This window comes from Pongo pygmaeus, chromosome 13, assembly GCF_028885625.2.
Source record: "Pongo pygmaeus isolate AG05252 chromosome 13, NHGRI_mPonPyg2-v2.0_pri, whole genome shotgun sequence".
Taxonomy (NCBI): domain Eukaryota; kingdom Metazoa; phylum Chordata; class Mammalia; order Primates; family Hominidae; genus Pongo; species Pongo pygmaeus.
Window position 1 is genome coordinate 19,264,813 of NC_072386.2, and position 13,768 is coordinate 19,278,580.

The 13,768-nt window shown below is 49.4% G+C and overlaps 1 protein-coding gene across 1 annotated transcript in view; it reads left to right on the forward strand.

Moving 5' to 3' along the window:
- SHB (SH2 domain containing adaptor protein B) overlaps nucleotides 1-1,238 on the forward strand; it is a 150,424-nt gene extending 149,186 nt beyond the window's left edge. Inside the window, exon 6 of the mRNA XM_054500236.2 lies at nucleotides 371-1,238. Within this exon, the coding sequence (XP_054356211.1) occupies nucleotides 371-554 (184 nt within the window). The 3' untranslated portion in view covers nucleotides 555-1,238. The remainder of the gene's footprint in view (nucleotides 1-370) is intronic.
- The last annotated feature ends 12,530 nt before the right edge of the window (nucleotides 1,239-13,768 follow it).

A 13,768-nucleotide genomic window follows, 5' to 3' on the forward strand; every position in this document is an offset into this window, starting at 1 on the left:
ACACACTTTGCACCTGTCAGGCAAGGCTTAAACAGGGATATGCACTGGTAATAGAAATAGGGACTAAGTTTTGTTTTGTTTTGGTTTGGTTTGGTTTTTCTGAAGAAGCCCCTAGAAGCGCTCAATGTTGGAATGCTCTCCTGTAGCAGTGGCGGCTGCTGCTGGTTCCGGGTCAGATGCCGGAATTGGGGGTGCGCTTGGGTGCAGCTGCATTTCATCTGGTCCTGGGCCTCGGTCCTGGCTTGGAGAGGTGCAGCTCGCAGCCACTTCATGGCTGGGATCCCTTCTGTCCCAGACAGCTGAGGAGACCCTTGGCCTCAGCCTGAGTGTCAGAGGGGTAGTTCTGATAACCTCTGTGTTTTGTTCACAGGAGCAACCAGGGTTTTATGCACATGAAACTGGCCAAAACCAAAGAGAAATACATTCTGGGTCAGAACAGCCCTCCGTTCGACAGTGTCCCGGAAGTCATCCACTACTACACCACCAGAAAGCTACCCATCAAAGGGGCCGAGCACTTGTCCCTCCTCTATCCCGTGGCTGTGAGGACCCTGTGAGCGGACCAGACCTGCCCTGCTCTGTGACAGAGCCTGAGACTTGGAGGTGCCAGAGGCCCCCCCCACCAACCAGCCCAGCCACTGTAGCTGGCTATGTCGTTTGTGTTGTGTGTATGGTACTAGCACACCACTGCATGTCTCTAGAATGCTGTTGCCACTTACGGGGGCTGGAGAAGGCCTGGATAAAGACAGAAGGGCGGCAACACACCACCCCAGCCCCCACCCCCACCCTCTCCTTGAGTTTCTGTGAATTAAAATATTTGCAAATCCAAAGAGATGCCTTCCAGGATGAACAAAGGCAGACCAGCTCCGAGGGGCGGGGTAGGGTGGGGTGGGAGCTCCCTGGCTGACATCTCTTTGTTCTCCAGCTGTCTCAAATTCACACCTGTGTACAGGGCAAAGTTTTCTCACAAGAGCCCCCCTACTGATGCTGGGAGCCAAATGCTGGTGCTTTGAGAGTCCCGGAGGCCCCGGGGTTCCCGCCTCCGCTGGTGTGTATGTGTGTGTCTGTGTGAGTGTGTGAGTACAGATGTGAGAAGGTGGTCACACACAGATGGGTAAGCCCGCTGATCTACTTGTAGTCACTCAGTGTAATCATTAGGCGATCTTCAAGGAATCATTGTGCAGTCAAAAAGAGGATTCAATTATTTATGAATAGGGTGTGTAAATAAAATAGTCATTTAATATATAGCCTTATCCTTTTTTGATATACTGCAGAGGGTGTCAGAGGGGGCAGTGCTGGTTTCACTCCCAGAGCAAGGTGTGTCTCCTCTGGGCTTGCTGCTGTGGCAGGCCCCAGGGAGGGGAGGGAGGCCGAGGCCTCAGCTCCAGCCCTCAGCAGCTCTGGACACCAGAGCCGTCTGCTCTGGCAACTGGGCTGAGGCAGTCGGTAGCACTCTGGGAGTCAACCCAGAGCTCAGAGTTCAGGCTTCAGCAGTGGACATAGTCAGGAGCCTCCAGTGTTGATCAAACAACCAGTCTTTCCCTCCTGCAGTGGGACATCTGTGTTGACACCCCCCCCCCAACCCCTAGACACAGCACCCAGCTGGCTACAAAGGGCTCTCTCCCCACTATCTGTCAGCACCACCTGGGAGGTATTTAACATGTAGGGAAAGGGAGACAGAGAAGGAACATCATTTGCCCAAAGCCACACAGCTCACCAGCAGCAGAGCGGTTCTGCAGCCAATGCTCTTTCATTGGTTCTGCATGGCCTTGCTGCCACACTGTCCATGGAGGAGAGAGAATCCTGACCTCCCAGGGACATTGAGCCCTCAGTGGTCCACACTGCTTCCACACACAAGAACACCTACACACACACACACGCGCGCGACCTTTCTCTTGCTTGCCGTAGCAGGGTCCTCCCACACAGGCCAGGCAGCCCCGATGAGGCTGTTTCTCAGCTCTCCTGCTTTTTCCACCCACCCAGCAGCATGAAGATGTGGCTGCCCTCTCCTGAATGAGATACAAGGGTTCCAGAGCCTTCGCCAGGCACCAGCTGGTCTGAATGAACTGGAAGTTTGACGACTGTCATCCCTGGCCCACCTGGGCAGAGCACAAGGGGCCGAGTTTGAACGTCATCAGCAGGTTCAGACATCAGCGCTGCTCATGTCTTTAGAGACTGTTTGGAGGTGGTTCCAGCTCACTGTTCACATGCAGAGACACAGGCCCGGAGAAGGAGGACTCGCCAAGGCCAGGTGTCGAGCTGGGACAGAGCCTTGCCCCTTTAGGTAGCTGCGTGGACTTCAGCGGTTTGTGCAAAGCCCTGCCCTTGGTGACCCACCTTTAGTGACCAGTCCGCCTCTTGGGTCTTCCTCCCGGGCCTTGTCTGGCAGTCCATGTGGCCCAGCCCTCACGGAGACCACGCTGGCTGTGGCCTGGGTTTAGTCCCTTAAAGAAGCCAATCCTTTCCTTTTCTGTTTGGCATTTCCTAAAACATCCCTTAATGAGGGAGGAAGGCAGGGACGCCCTGGAACGATTCGTGCTTTCCTTTGGGGGAGTGGGAGGGTAGGTGGAAAATGACAAGATGAGTGAGGAGTTGGCACTTGTCCAAAGAGGAGCCTGGACCCCAAGGCTTATCCTCAGAGGAGGCCCATGGGAGGCTGAGGAAGAGGGGGAACAAGCCTCCGGCGGGGGAGGAGGGTGAGACCTCACACTGGCAAGTTCAGGTCCTGCCACTTCCTGAGGCTGCTGGGTGGGGCCGCACCTCACGGTCCTTATCTGTAGACAGTCTTCCCGGGCAGACCGCTCCTCAGAAAAGGCTCTGGGAGGGTCTCAGTGGAAGCTGGCAGCTGTGTCCTCTGGCCCTGACTTGGCCTCTTAGGGTATTCCTGGGACCCTCCCTCTGTCCCTGGCCTTCGTCTTCCTGAAGTTTCCCTGGGAGGCCCAACCTTCTGCCCCGCTCAGGGACAGAGGCCAGCAGAGGAGCCAGCTTACAGGATGGGAGCTGCTGAAAAGAATTTTTTTCCCTTAATTTTATGAACCTCTCCCTCTTCTTCCTCTAATTGTGACCGTTTCCTCTGTCAGCCTGTATTCATGTTTTCTTGGACATCTAACAATTGAAACAGCTTTTCCCTTTCAGAAACACTCGCATTCAGGTTACTGGCGTTGGTTTGGTTTTTGTTTTGGGGTTTTTTTTTTTTTTCATCTGCTGCCAATTAATGGGGGAAAAAATTGAGCTGGATTTCTTTGAGAGAAAAGAAAAGCTCCTGCCACACAACGTCGCGCCCTCGGCATTTTGTCTGAGACCTCCAGCACTAGCGGCTGTTTTTGTGTCTCCCTTCTTTGCTGGCTTTATTATTGACCATAATGCCTGACCACTTGAGCAGCTCTGTCCTTGAGCACTGAGGAGTCAAGGGCCCTTCTGGCAGCCCCCCAAACAGGATGGCGCCCACAGAAAGAAAGAAGGCTTTGTAGGGGAAGAGGGCCCCACTGCCTGCCAGTCCCGTCCTGAAGTCAGAAGAATGGCCCAGGCTGACACCCTCTCCTGGAGAGAGGCTCACAGCGCAGCTGTTCGCAGGAAAGGGGTGCAAAGACTCCGAGGCTTCAGGAGGCAGGCCCTGCTCTCACAGGGCGGATGCGGGCCGGGGCCCCTCTGTGGCCTGAGTGTGAGCAGGAGGGAAACCTGAAGCAGCTTCCTGCAAGGCGTCCGGGTAACAGGGTGGAGCCTGCAGGCTCCCTCTGCCCATTCCCAGAACCAGCGGCCCCCTTTGTAAGATTCTGAACATGAAGTTCCAGTAGCTCCCCAGACGCTCTCTCAGAAGCAGTGATGTCATTGACCAAGGGCCTGGCAAGGACCGGCAGCCAGGGTCCCCATTTGCTCTTGCAGCCCTAGGGATTGTGCAGGTAGAAGCCCTGCCAGCAGAGCAGGCTGGCATTTGGTGTTGGCCCACAGACACCCTTGAAGGGTCCTGGCTGAATCAGGCAGCTGTCCAGCCAGCTGTCTCACCACCCTTCCAGAATTGGTGATCAGCGAAGACCAAATTCGGCAAGCCATTCAGAGGGAGTGCAGTCTTAGATGTGGGCCCACAGTCTTAGATGTGGGCGCACCTCCCAGAACCCCACGGGGACTTGTTCACAGGCGCGCTTGGAACACAGGTGCCCCTTGGCCTTTCCACCTCCCTCCTTGGGGCTGTTTGCATCCCTGCCAGGAGCCTCAAACCAGCCACCTACTGCTGAAGTCTCTTGTAACATTCCAATTCTATGTGACACACTGTATAGTGATGAATATTTAATGTGAAGCTCTTAATATACTACAAGTGTCTTGTTTACCATTTGTCTTTTTTTTTTTTTGAGACAGGGTCTTGCTCTGTTACCCAGGCTGGGGTGCAGTGGCACAGTCTCCACTCACTGCAACCTTTGCCTCCCAGGCTCTGGTGATCCTCCTACCTCAGCCTCCCACATAGCTGAGACTACAGGCATGCACCACCATGCCCAGCTGATTTTTCCATTTTTAGTAGAGATGGGGTTTTGCCATGTTGGCCAGGCTACTGGTCTCAAACTCCTGGGCTTAAGGGATCCTCCCACCTTGGCCTCCCAAAGTCCTGGGATTCCAGGCGGGTGCCTGGCCACACAGTGTCTCATTTAAATGCACCTCCTTGAGCATGCATGATTTTTGTTTGTTTGTTTTTTAATGCAGCCATGTGCCCCAGGAATCTAGCTGGACCGCCTTCGCTTGCAAAAGCTGAGCTCTTGCCATCAGCTTCCAAAGGTGGATTGTTAAAGGAAAAAGCAACCTTTCTGCTTCCTAATTATGAGGAAGAGAGAGGCCTAATGAGCTCAATGGAAATAAATGAATTCGTTCAGCAGACATTCATTGAGTACCTACTGGTCCTCAGGTCTGGTGGATGCAGTGGTGAATGGGACTCAGCCCCTGGTCTCAAGAAGTTTCCAGCGTGTAAAAACAACCCAAGGAGCTGTGGGATCCCGATGAGAGAATTGAATCTGCTTGCAGCAGTCAGGGAAAGTTGGGCCTTGGGGGATGGTAGGAGTTCAGCAGAGATCCTGGCGGGCTGGATGGTCTATGCAGAGATAACAGGTGGTAGAATCATCAGGGTGAGTCCATCAGAGCCTGATGTGGTGCAGCCTGCCTTGGTGGGAGGTGGCCAGACTCCTGGGACTCCGGAGGCCTCATCCTGCAGAGGCAAATGAACAGGGCAGGCAGGGCAGGGGGAGGGTCTCCCCAAAGATGGGGAGATGCTGGCCACTTGTTTCCTAGAGGAGCTGAATTCTTAAGGAGAGAAGGGCAGGACATGAGTCTTGGCACAAAATCTGCCATTGTTTGCCTGCCACCATCGCCATGATGACAGCATTAGGCAGCCCAGGTCCACCTGGGAGGTCTGCACCCAAGCCCCTCCTCACCTACACCTGAAGGGGCACAGCATTCCCCAGCATGTTGGGGGCCTGCTCTGGAGTGATTCCTCGACCCCCCCCCCACCCCCCCCGCCCCCGCAGGAACTGAGTTGCCACTCCTCCCTCCCTTCCTCCTCCTTTTCAAGAATGTGGCTGTCTGTCTCCCCTGCTGGCCCCCTTCCTCCCCCACTCCCCAGGACTCCTGGGCTTTGGTTCATCTCTTCTCCCCCTCTCCCCCACCTCCCCGACACATCCCAGTGTCCCAGAATCCACACCTCCAACTGTCAGGCTCCGTCAGAGCATTGACACCAACACCCCCATGCCCCAGCATACACACGCACACGCACACGCACACGCCCGGGGAACGCCTGTGCTCGGGGAGGGCAAAGCCCTGGCACATGGTCCTGGTGACAGAAAGCATTCCTGAGCTTGGTCAGGACCGAGGGGCCATAGGCAATGCCAGTGCTCTTTCACCAGGAATGGGAGGGAGGAAAGGTCACCTCTAGACTGTGTTCTGCGTGGTGGTGGGTGGTGGTGGCGGCGGGTATTTCTCTTTCGGTTCAATTTAACACACATTGAGCATGAAACAGATGCGGCAAGCTGGTGACCAGGAGCAGGAGACTGAGCACAGGAAACCCCTTCCTCATCAGAGTCCACAGGAAGCGGTGGGTCGCCAGATGCCTTCATCCCTGCACAGACAGCCAGCAAGGCGGGCCAGAAATGGAGGCCCAGACAGGGACAGAGGCATGCTCAAGGCTACACAGCAAGTCCCTCTCCACATGCCTTGGGGTGCTTGAGGGCGACCAGCTCCAAGGGTCGCCTTGGCCAGTGCAGCTCTGGGAAGACTAGGGTAGGGCTGGGGGATTCTTCTCAGAGTTGATGAGCCATTTCTTTCCTCATTGGCTCCCCCAAGTGGGAGCATCCCAGGCCTGTAGTGACTGGTGTCATCTCTGGCTTAGGGGACAGTTTCCGAAGCCATGATCTGACCAGGATGGCAGGAAGTCACCAGTGTGGCTCTAGTGCCCTCGTGTGGTTTTCTTTAGTATTGCAGCCAGTCCCAGGGAGCAGAAACGCCACCTCCAAGTCACCCTGTCAGTTACAGAAGGAGAGCTTCTGTAGGCCCAGAGAAGGAAGAGGCAGGCATGTAAACAGATAAATGGCAGGCAATGCAGAGTAATGGATGATGGGTGCTCCAGCAGAAGGGACAGTAGAAGTGGCATCTGAGCCAGGCCTCACATGCAGGGCGTAGGGGTATCCTAGGCAGAGGAAACAACTTCAGCAAGAGCTGAGAGGCTCCCTCTGACTCCCAATCCAAGCTTTTCCCTCTGCAGTGTACTCTAAAGTCATGCCCATTCATGCCCACTGGGAAGGGAGGTCAGGTCAAATCAGAAGAGCTCAGTACAGAACAATTTTATGCAATATTATTTCAAAGTTACTGACTTCCGATTATAAAATTAACATGTACTTTGTGGCCTGGCGCAGTGGTTCACACATGTAATCCCAGCACTTTGGGAGGCCAAGGCAGGCGGATCACTTGAGGTCAGGAGTTCAAGACCAGCCTGGCCAACATGGCGAAACTCCGTCTCTACTAAAAATACAAAAATTAGCCGGCCATGGTGGCTGATGCCTGTAATCCCAGCTACTCAGGAGGCTGAGGCAGGAGAATCACTTGACCCCAGGAAGCGAAGTTGCAGTGAGCCGAGATCCTGCCACTGCACTCCAGCCTGAGCGACAGAGCAAGACTCCATCTCAAAAAAAAAAAAAAACCACAAAGTTTGTGCTTGTGGCCGGGCACAGTGGCTCACACCTGTAATCCCAACTCTTTGGGAGGCTGAGGCAGGCAGATCACTTGAGGCCAGGAGTTCAAGACCAGCCTGGCCAACATGGTGAAACCCCGTCTCTACTAAAAGTACAAAAATTAGCCGGGTGTGGTGATGGGCACCTGTAGTCCCAGTTACTTGGGAGGCTGAGGCAGGAGAATCGCTTGAACCCAGGAGGCGGAGGAGCCAAGATCGGGCCACTGCACTCCAGCCTGGGTGACAGAGCAAGACTCTGTCTCAAAAAAAAAAAAATTTTTTTTTTTTACTTGTATTAGTAGTGGAAATTTGTATTTCAGGAAAATATAAAGAAGAAAATAAAAATTACCCTAAACTCAAAGAAAGTACATTCACGTTCTGAAGTATCACCTCAGTCTTTTTTTCTATGCATGTATATAATTATTTTAAATTAAAATTGGGCTCAAGCCATGTTTACGTAGTTCCATAGCCTCCATCTTCTGCTTAACATAGCGTCGTGTCCCTTTTCCTCTGTTATTAAATCTCCTACAATATGATCTTTTTTTTTATAGCTGTATGGTATTTTCTGGTTTTTTTTTGTTTTTGTTTTTGTTTTTTAGACAGAGTTTCGCTCTTGTCGCCCAGGCTGGAGTGCAGTGGTACCATCTCAGCTCACTGCAACCTCTGTCTCTTGGGTTCAAGCAATTCTCCTGCCCCAGCCTCCCAAGTAGCTGGGATTACACGCACCTACCACCATGCCCAGCTACTTTTTGTATTTTTAGTGGAGATGGGGTTTCACCGTGTTGGCCAGGCTGGTCTGGAACTCCTGACCTCAAATAATCCTCCTGCCTCGGCCTCCCAAAGTGCTGGGATTACAGGCGTGAGCCACCGCACCTGGCCTCTACCTTAATGTAACTTATTCGAATTTTTGTATAACCAGCTCTGCAGGGAATTGTTCAGAAATCTTTATCCATATTTCTGGTTTTTTTGTAAGGAGAAATTAATAGACGGGGCATTATGAGGTCAAAGGGTAGGTACATCTTCAAGACTTCTGTCCTCCAGAGATGCATCAGTTCCTCTTCCACTGCTGTGTCCAGGAGTGCCCCCACAGAAAAGCTGTCCTGTTACCTTTAAAGACTTTTAGCAACTTGGACCTTGCCTAAAACATGAGGCACACTATAAGTAGCTTTTCTCTTCAGGGACAGCAGGAGTTCAGGCTACTCATGGGGTTGGACAGGAGACTGGGCTCTGCATGTAGGGTGAGTAGTTGTCCCTATAAGAGAAGCTTTTCAGGGTGCAGGACTCGAGGGCTAACACCAGGATGGTCCCAGCAAGCCGGAACAGTTGTCCTTTTACCCTAGGGGCAAGCCCCTTACCTCCCATTCAGTAGACCCTCCCTCTGCCCCTGTGAGAGAGCCAGGATCGGGGCTGGAGCTGGGGCTGGGGAAACCCAGAGAAGTTCAGAAGGAGCCCTGCCCTCCTCAGGTCCAGGACGCAGGTGAGCAGAGAAACAGCCATCACCCAGGGGGAACACAGTCTAATTCCATCCCTTTCCAGCTGTGTGACCTGGGCAAACTGCAAAAGCTTCCACTTCCTCTGCTGCAAAGTAGCACAAAACCAGCAGCCTCACAGGGTTGCTGTAAAGATTACACGCAGTGTTGAATGACTGCCCTTAGCAAGGCTTCGCGTCATCAACCTTCAGAGGTCAGCTAGGATGAGAACAAGGTGTGATGGCAGAGGCCAGTGTAGCCACAGGACTTCAAAGCAAAGAGGGTCTAGGATGCCAGAAAGGCTTCCTGTGGGAGGCAAGAAGTGGAGTCTATTTTATAAATAAAAAATGCTCCAGCCTCACTGGACATCTCCTGAAGTTAGGACCACAGCTCTTAAGATCTTCTTCCTCTCCAGCTGGACGTCCCAGAGTAGTGCTCACAGAGTTCTCTCCATCCCCTCTCTCAGCATCCTCTAACATCCCATCTTTCTCTGTTATTTAAATTAATTCTAACACACTATAGTTATTATCCAAATAATAAGCATCTGTTGGCCAGGAGTGGCGGCTCATGCCTGTAATCCCAACACTTTGGGAGGCCGAGGCAGGTGGATCACATGAGGTCAGGAGTTTGAGACCAGCCTGGCCAACATGGCGAAACCCTGTCTCTACTAAAAATAGAAAAATTAGCCAGGTGTGGTGGCAGATTCCTGTAATCCCAGCTACTTGGGAGGCTGAGGCAGGAGAATCGCTTGAACCCGGGAGGCGGAGGTTGCAGTGAGCCGGGATTGTGCCACTGCGCTCCAGCCTCGGCAACAGAAAAAAAAAAAAAAGCATCTGTTGTGTTTACAATTTAAATAATTACATTTATTTATGTCAAGGTTAAACCTATTATTGTCTTATTGTTTAAATGTTAAATCTGTGCAGCAGCTTTGTTCTTTAAATATTAAACATGTATTGTGTTCATTATCTATTGTCTGTCTCCACCCACTAGAACGGAACCAGAATGCAGACTCCACACAAGCAGGGATCTAGGACAGCTCCTGGCATACAGTAGGTGCTCAATAAGTATTTGTTAGCTGAAGTAGCAATGATAAAAGATCCTATCTTGGCAGGTTTACTCTATGTGTGCTTCATGTTGTACATGCATTGGTCTCCTACAATGGGAGCCGTGCTGTGCAGATGAGAAACTGAAGTTCAGGCCTGGTGTGGTGGCTCATGTCTGTAATCCAAGTATTTTGGGAGGCTGAGGAGGGAGGAGCACTTGAGTTCAGGAGTTCAAGACCAGCCTGGGCAACATGGAGAAAGCCCATCTCTACAAAAAAAATACAAAAATTAGCCAGGCGTGGTACTGCACACCTGTAGTTCCAGCTACTTGGGAGGCTGAGGTGGGAAGATCACTTGAGCCCAGGAAGTGGAGACTGCAGTGAACTGAGATCTTGCCACTGCACTTCAGCCTGGGCAACACAGGGAGGCCCTGTCTCAAAATAAACAGGCCGGGCATGGTGGCTCACGTCTGTAATCCCAGTATATTGGGAGGCCGAGGCAGGCGGTTCACTTGAGGTCAGGAGTTCAAGACCAGCCTGGCCAACGTGGTGAAACCACCACCCCCCCACAACTAAAAATACAAAAATTAGCCAGACGTGGTGGCAGGTGCCTATAGTCCCAGCTACTTGGGAGACTGAGGCAGGAGAAATGCTTGAACCCAGGAGGTGGAGGTTGCAGTGGGCAGAGATTTTGCCACTGCACTCTAGCCTGGGCAACAGAGCAAGACTCCGTCTCAAAAAAATAAAATAAAAATAAAAAATAAAAGAAGTCAGCAAAATATATCAGAAAAGAAAAACTGAGGTTCAGAAAGGTGAAGTGATGCTAGGAAAAGCAGAAGTTGGATTTAGTGGTGGAGGCTCAGAGGGAGGTCACAGCCTGGAGGTGAATGGAATCTAGAGAGAAATTGCATGGTCCCTTCTGCCCCAAGGACAAGAGAGAAGGTTGGCATTTTGCGTCCCTGAGCACCACTGCCCCCTCCATACCTGAAGGAGGATGAGCTTCCATCGCACTGGATCTGCCATCATGGGGAACCTCCCTCAGGGTCTTGGAACATGGTCACCAGGAAGGACCCTCATCCTGTAGATGGAGATATTGAGGCTGGTAGGGGGCTATCCAGTGACATCACTAGGAAGTGGTGGATGAAAGATGCAAACCCAAGTATTCTGACCTTGCAGCATGCTACATCAAGTTCGGTGTTGCCCAACTAGCCTCACCTAAGGTTTACACATGGTTCTTATAAAAATACAAATTCCTAGGACCTCTGCTTGGAGATTTTTATTCAGGAGGTCTTGGGTCAGCCCTGGAAGTCGATATTTTTCACAGGTTCCCCATGGGTGTCTTATGATGAGGGAGCTCAGGAGATACTCCCCTGGGGTCAAGGCCAGGCTGCCCACTGCCCTGCAGCTCACCATCCACCTGGGCCTTTGAACAAGTGCCAGGAAAAAGGAAAGCATCAACTATCACACTGCGCATCTGTGGCTAGCTCCCCCGAAACAATAGGAGTGGCAGAGTCCCAGCCTCATCTCTCACTAGGTACATAACTCAGATAGGTCACGGGACTTCTTTGAGGACACAAAGTGTGTGAAAATCAGAGGAAATGACATGTTATGTGGCTGCTTGGGAAACACACACAGTATTGTGCAACTGCTGCTTGTTTCATTGACTTGGCCCTTGGTAGGTAAAAATGTGTTTGTGGAGGGAGGGATAGCATTAGGAGATATACCTAATGCTAAATGATGAGTTAATGGGTGCAGCACACCAGCATGGCACATGTATACATATGTAACTAACCTGCACATTGTGCACATGTACCCTAAAACTTAAAGTATTAAAAAAAAAAAAAAGGCTGGGGACTGCCACTCTAGCCTATTAAAGTATTTGTCATCATTTAAAAAAAAAATGTTTGTATTTCACAAGTATGTGTCACTCAGACAACAAGTAAGGTGTCCCTGATCTTACCCAGAGGTCACCAATCTTTCTGAGCTCTGGGACTTGTCAGGGGGCATAAACTTTGCCTGTTGGTGTGCTGGGAGAAAAAGCTGGGGTACCAAAATAATGATAGGGAGAAAGCCACCTGGTGTCTTCCTTCTTATACACTTTTTCTCATCCCATGCTTTTTCTGGAACCCACCTTGTTTGAATCTTAGCTTTCCTTTACAGATCACCTTTCCCAAGTAGCCTTCCTTGATTGCAGCTGGTACAACTTCCCTCTCCTATCAACACTCATAGCACTTTGTATGTGAGGCTCTCAAGCAATGCTGATCATTTTTCCTTAGGACTGTTTCCCCTCTGGGCTGCAGGCTCATTCACTTACACATTCCTGAGCCCTGCAGGACCCTGTGTTTCAAACCACAGGTCACTATTATGGGTCAGGATGTCAATTTAAAGCTATAATTTCCCAAAATTGCCTGACAAGAATCAGCCAGGGCTAGCGTTAAATATACACAGGCCAACTGGCCTCTCTCCTGGGGATTCTAATTTAGTCTGTCTTGGAACTGATTATATATGTATATCATATATATATGTGTGTGTATATATCATATATGTGTGTATATATCATATGTGTATATATCATATGTGTATATATATCATATGTGTGTATATATCATATGTGTATGTATACGTGTGTATATATATCTCATATATATCTCATATATATATCTCATATATCTCATATTATATATATCATATATATATCTCAGATGTATATATATCTCATATATATCTCATATATATCTCATATATATCTCATATATATGTCTCATATATATCTCATATATATCTCATATATATCTCATATATATGTCTCATATATATCTCATATATATCTCATATATCTCATATATATATCTCATATATATATCTCATATATATATCTCATATATATATCTCATATATATCATATATATCTCATATATATCTCATATATATCTCATATATATCTCATATATATATCTCATATATATCTCTCATATATATATCTCATATCTCATATATATCTCTCATATATATATATCTCATATATATCTCATATATATATCTCATATATATATCTCATATATATATCTCATATATATATCTCATATATATATCTCATATATATCTCATATATATATCTCATATATATATCATATATATATCTCATATATATTATATATATATATATATCTCATATATATTTTATATATATATATATATGGTTTTTTTGAGACAGGGTCTAACTCTGTCTCCCAGGCTGGAGTGCAGTGGTATGATCACAGTTCACTGCAGCCTCAACCTCCCAGACTTAAGCAATCCTCCCGCCTCAGCCTCCCAGGTAGCTGGGACTACAGATGTGTGCCACCACGCCTGGCTAATTATTTTATTGTTTATAGACAGGGTCTCACTGTGTTGCCCAGGCTGGTCTCAAACTCAAGTGATCCTCCTGCCTCAGCCTCCCAAAGTTCTGGGATTACAGGCATGAGACACTATGCCCAGCCTGGTGATCTATTTTTTAACCAGACATCTAGGACCTAGAATCTAGGTCAATGCTTTTCAATCTGTAATGTGCACACAGCACACCTGGTGAACTTGTTAAATACCAATCCTGGTTTACTGGGCCCAGAATTCTGCATTTCTAACACACTTCTGGGTGACTCAGTGCTGGTGCTGTAAGTGTATGGCCCATAGGTAGTTTGCCCAAATTCAAGAGATTCTTATCTTCAGGCACATGGGGAAGCAAGAATTGAGCGCTGTTGTTCTCAACCTCAGCACACCTGGGAAGCTTTTAGACTATAGTAAGGTTCAGGTCCCACTGCAAACCAATTAAATCAGAACCTCTGGGGCGGGGAAGTGGGGCTGGGGAGTGGGGCGGGGGCTGGGTATTGTTTTGTTTTCAAAGCTTCCCAGATGATTCTAATGTGAAACAGGGCTAAGAATCACTGATTCAGTGGGTCCCCACCAGCATTAAAATGAATGAATGAATAAACTGAAGAGAATAAACAATCTCCCAGGCTTGCAGGGTAAACCCTGGGTCTCCGTTATATGTTATAAATATAGATGCACGTGAGTTCCTGGATC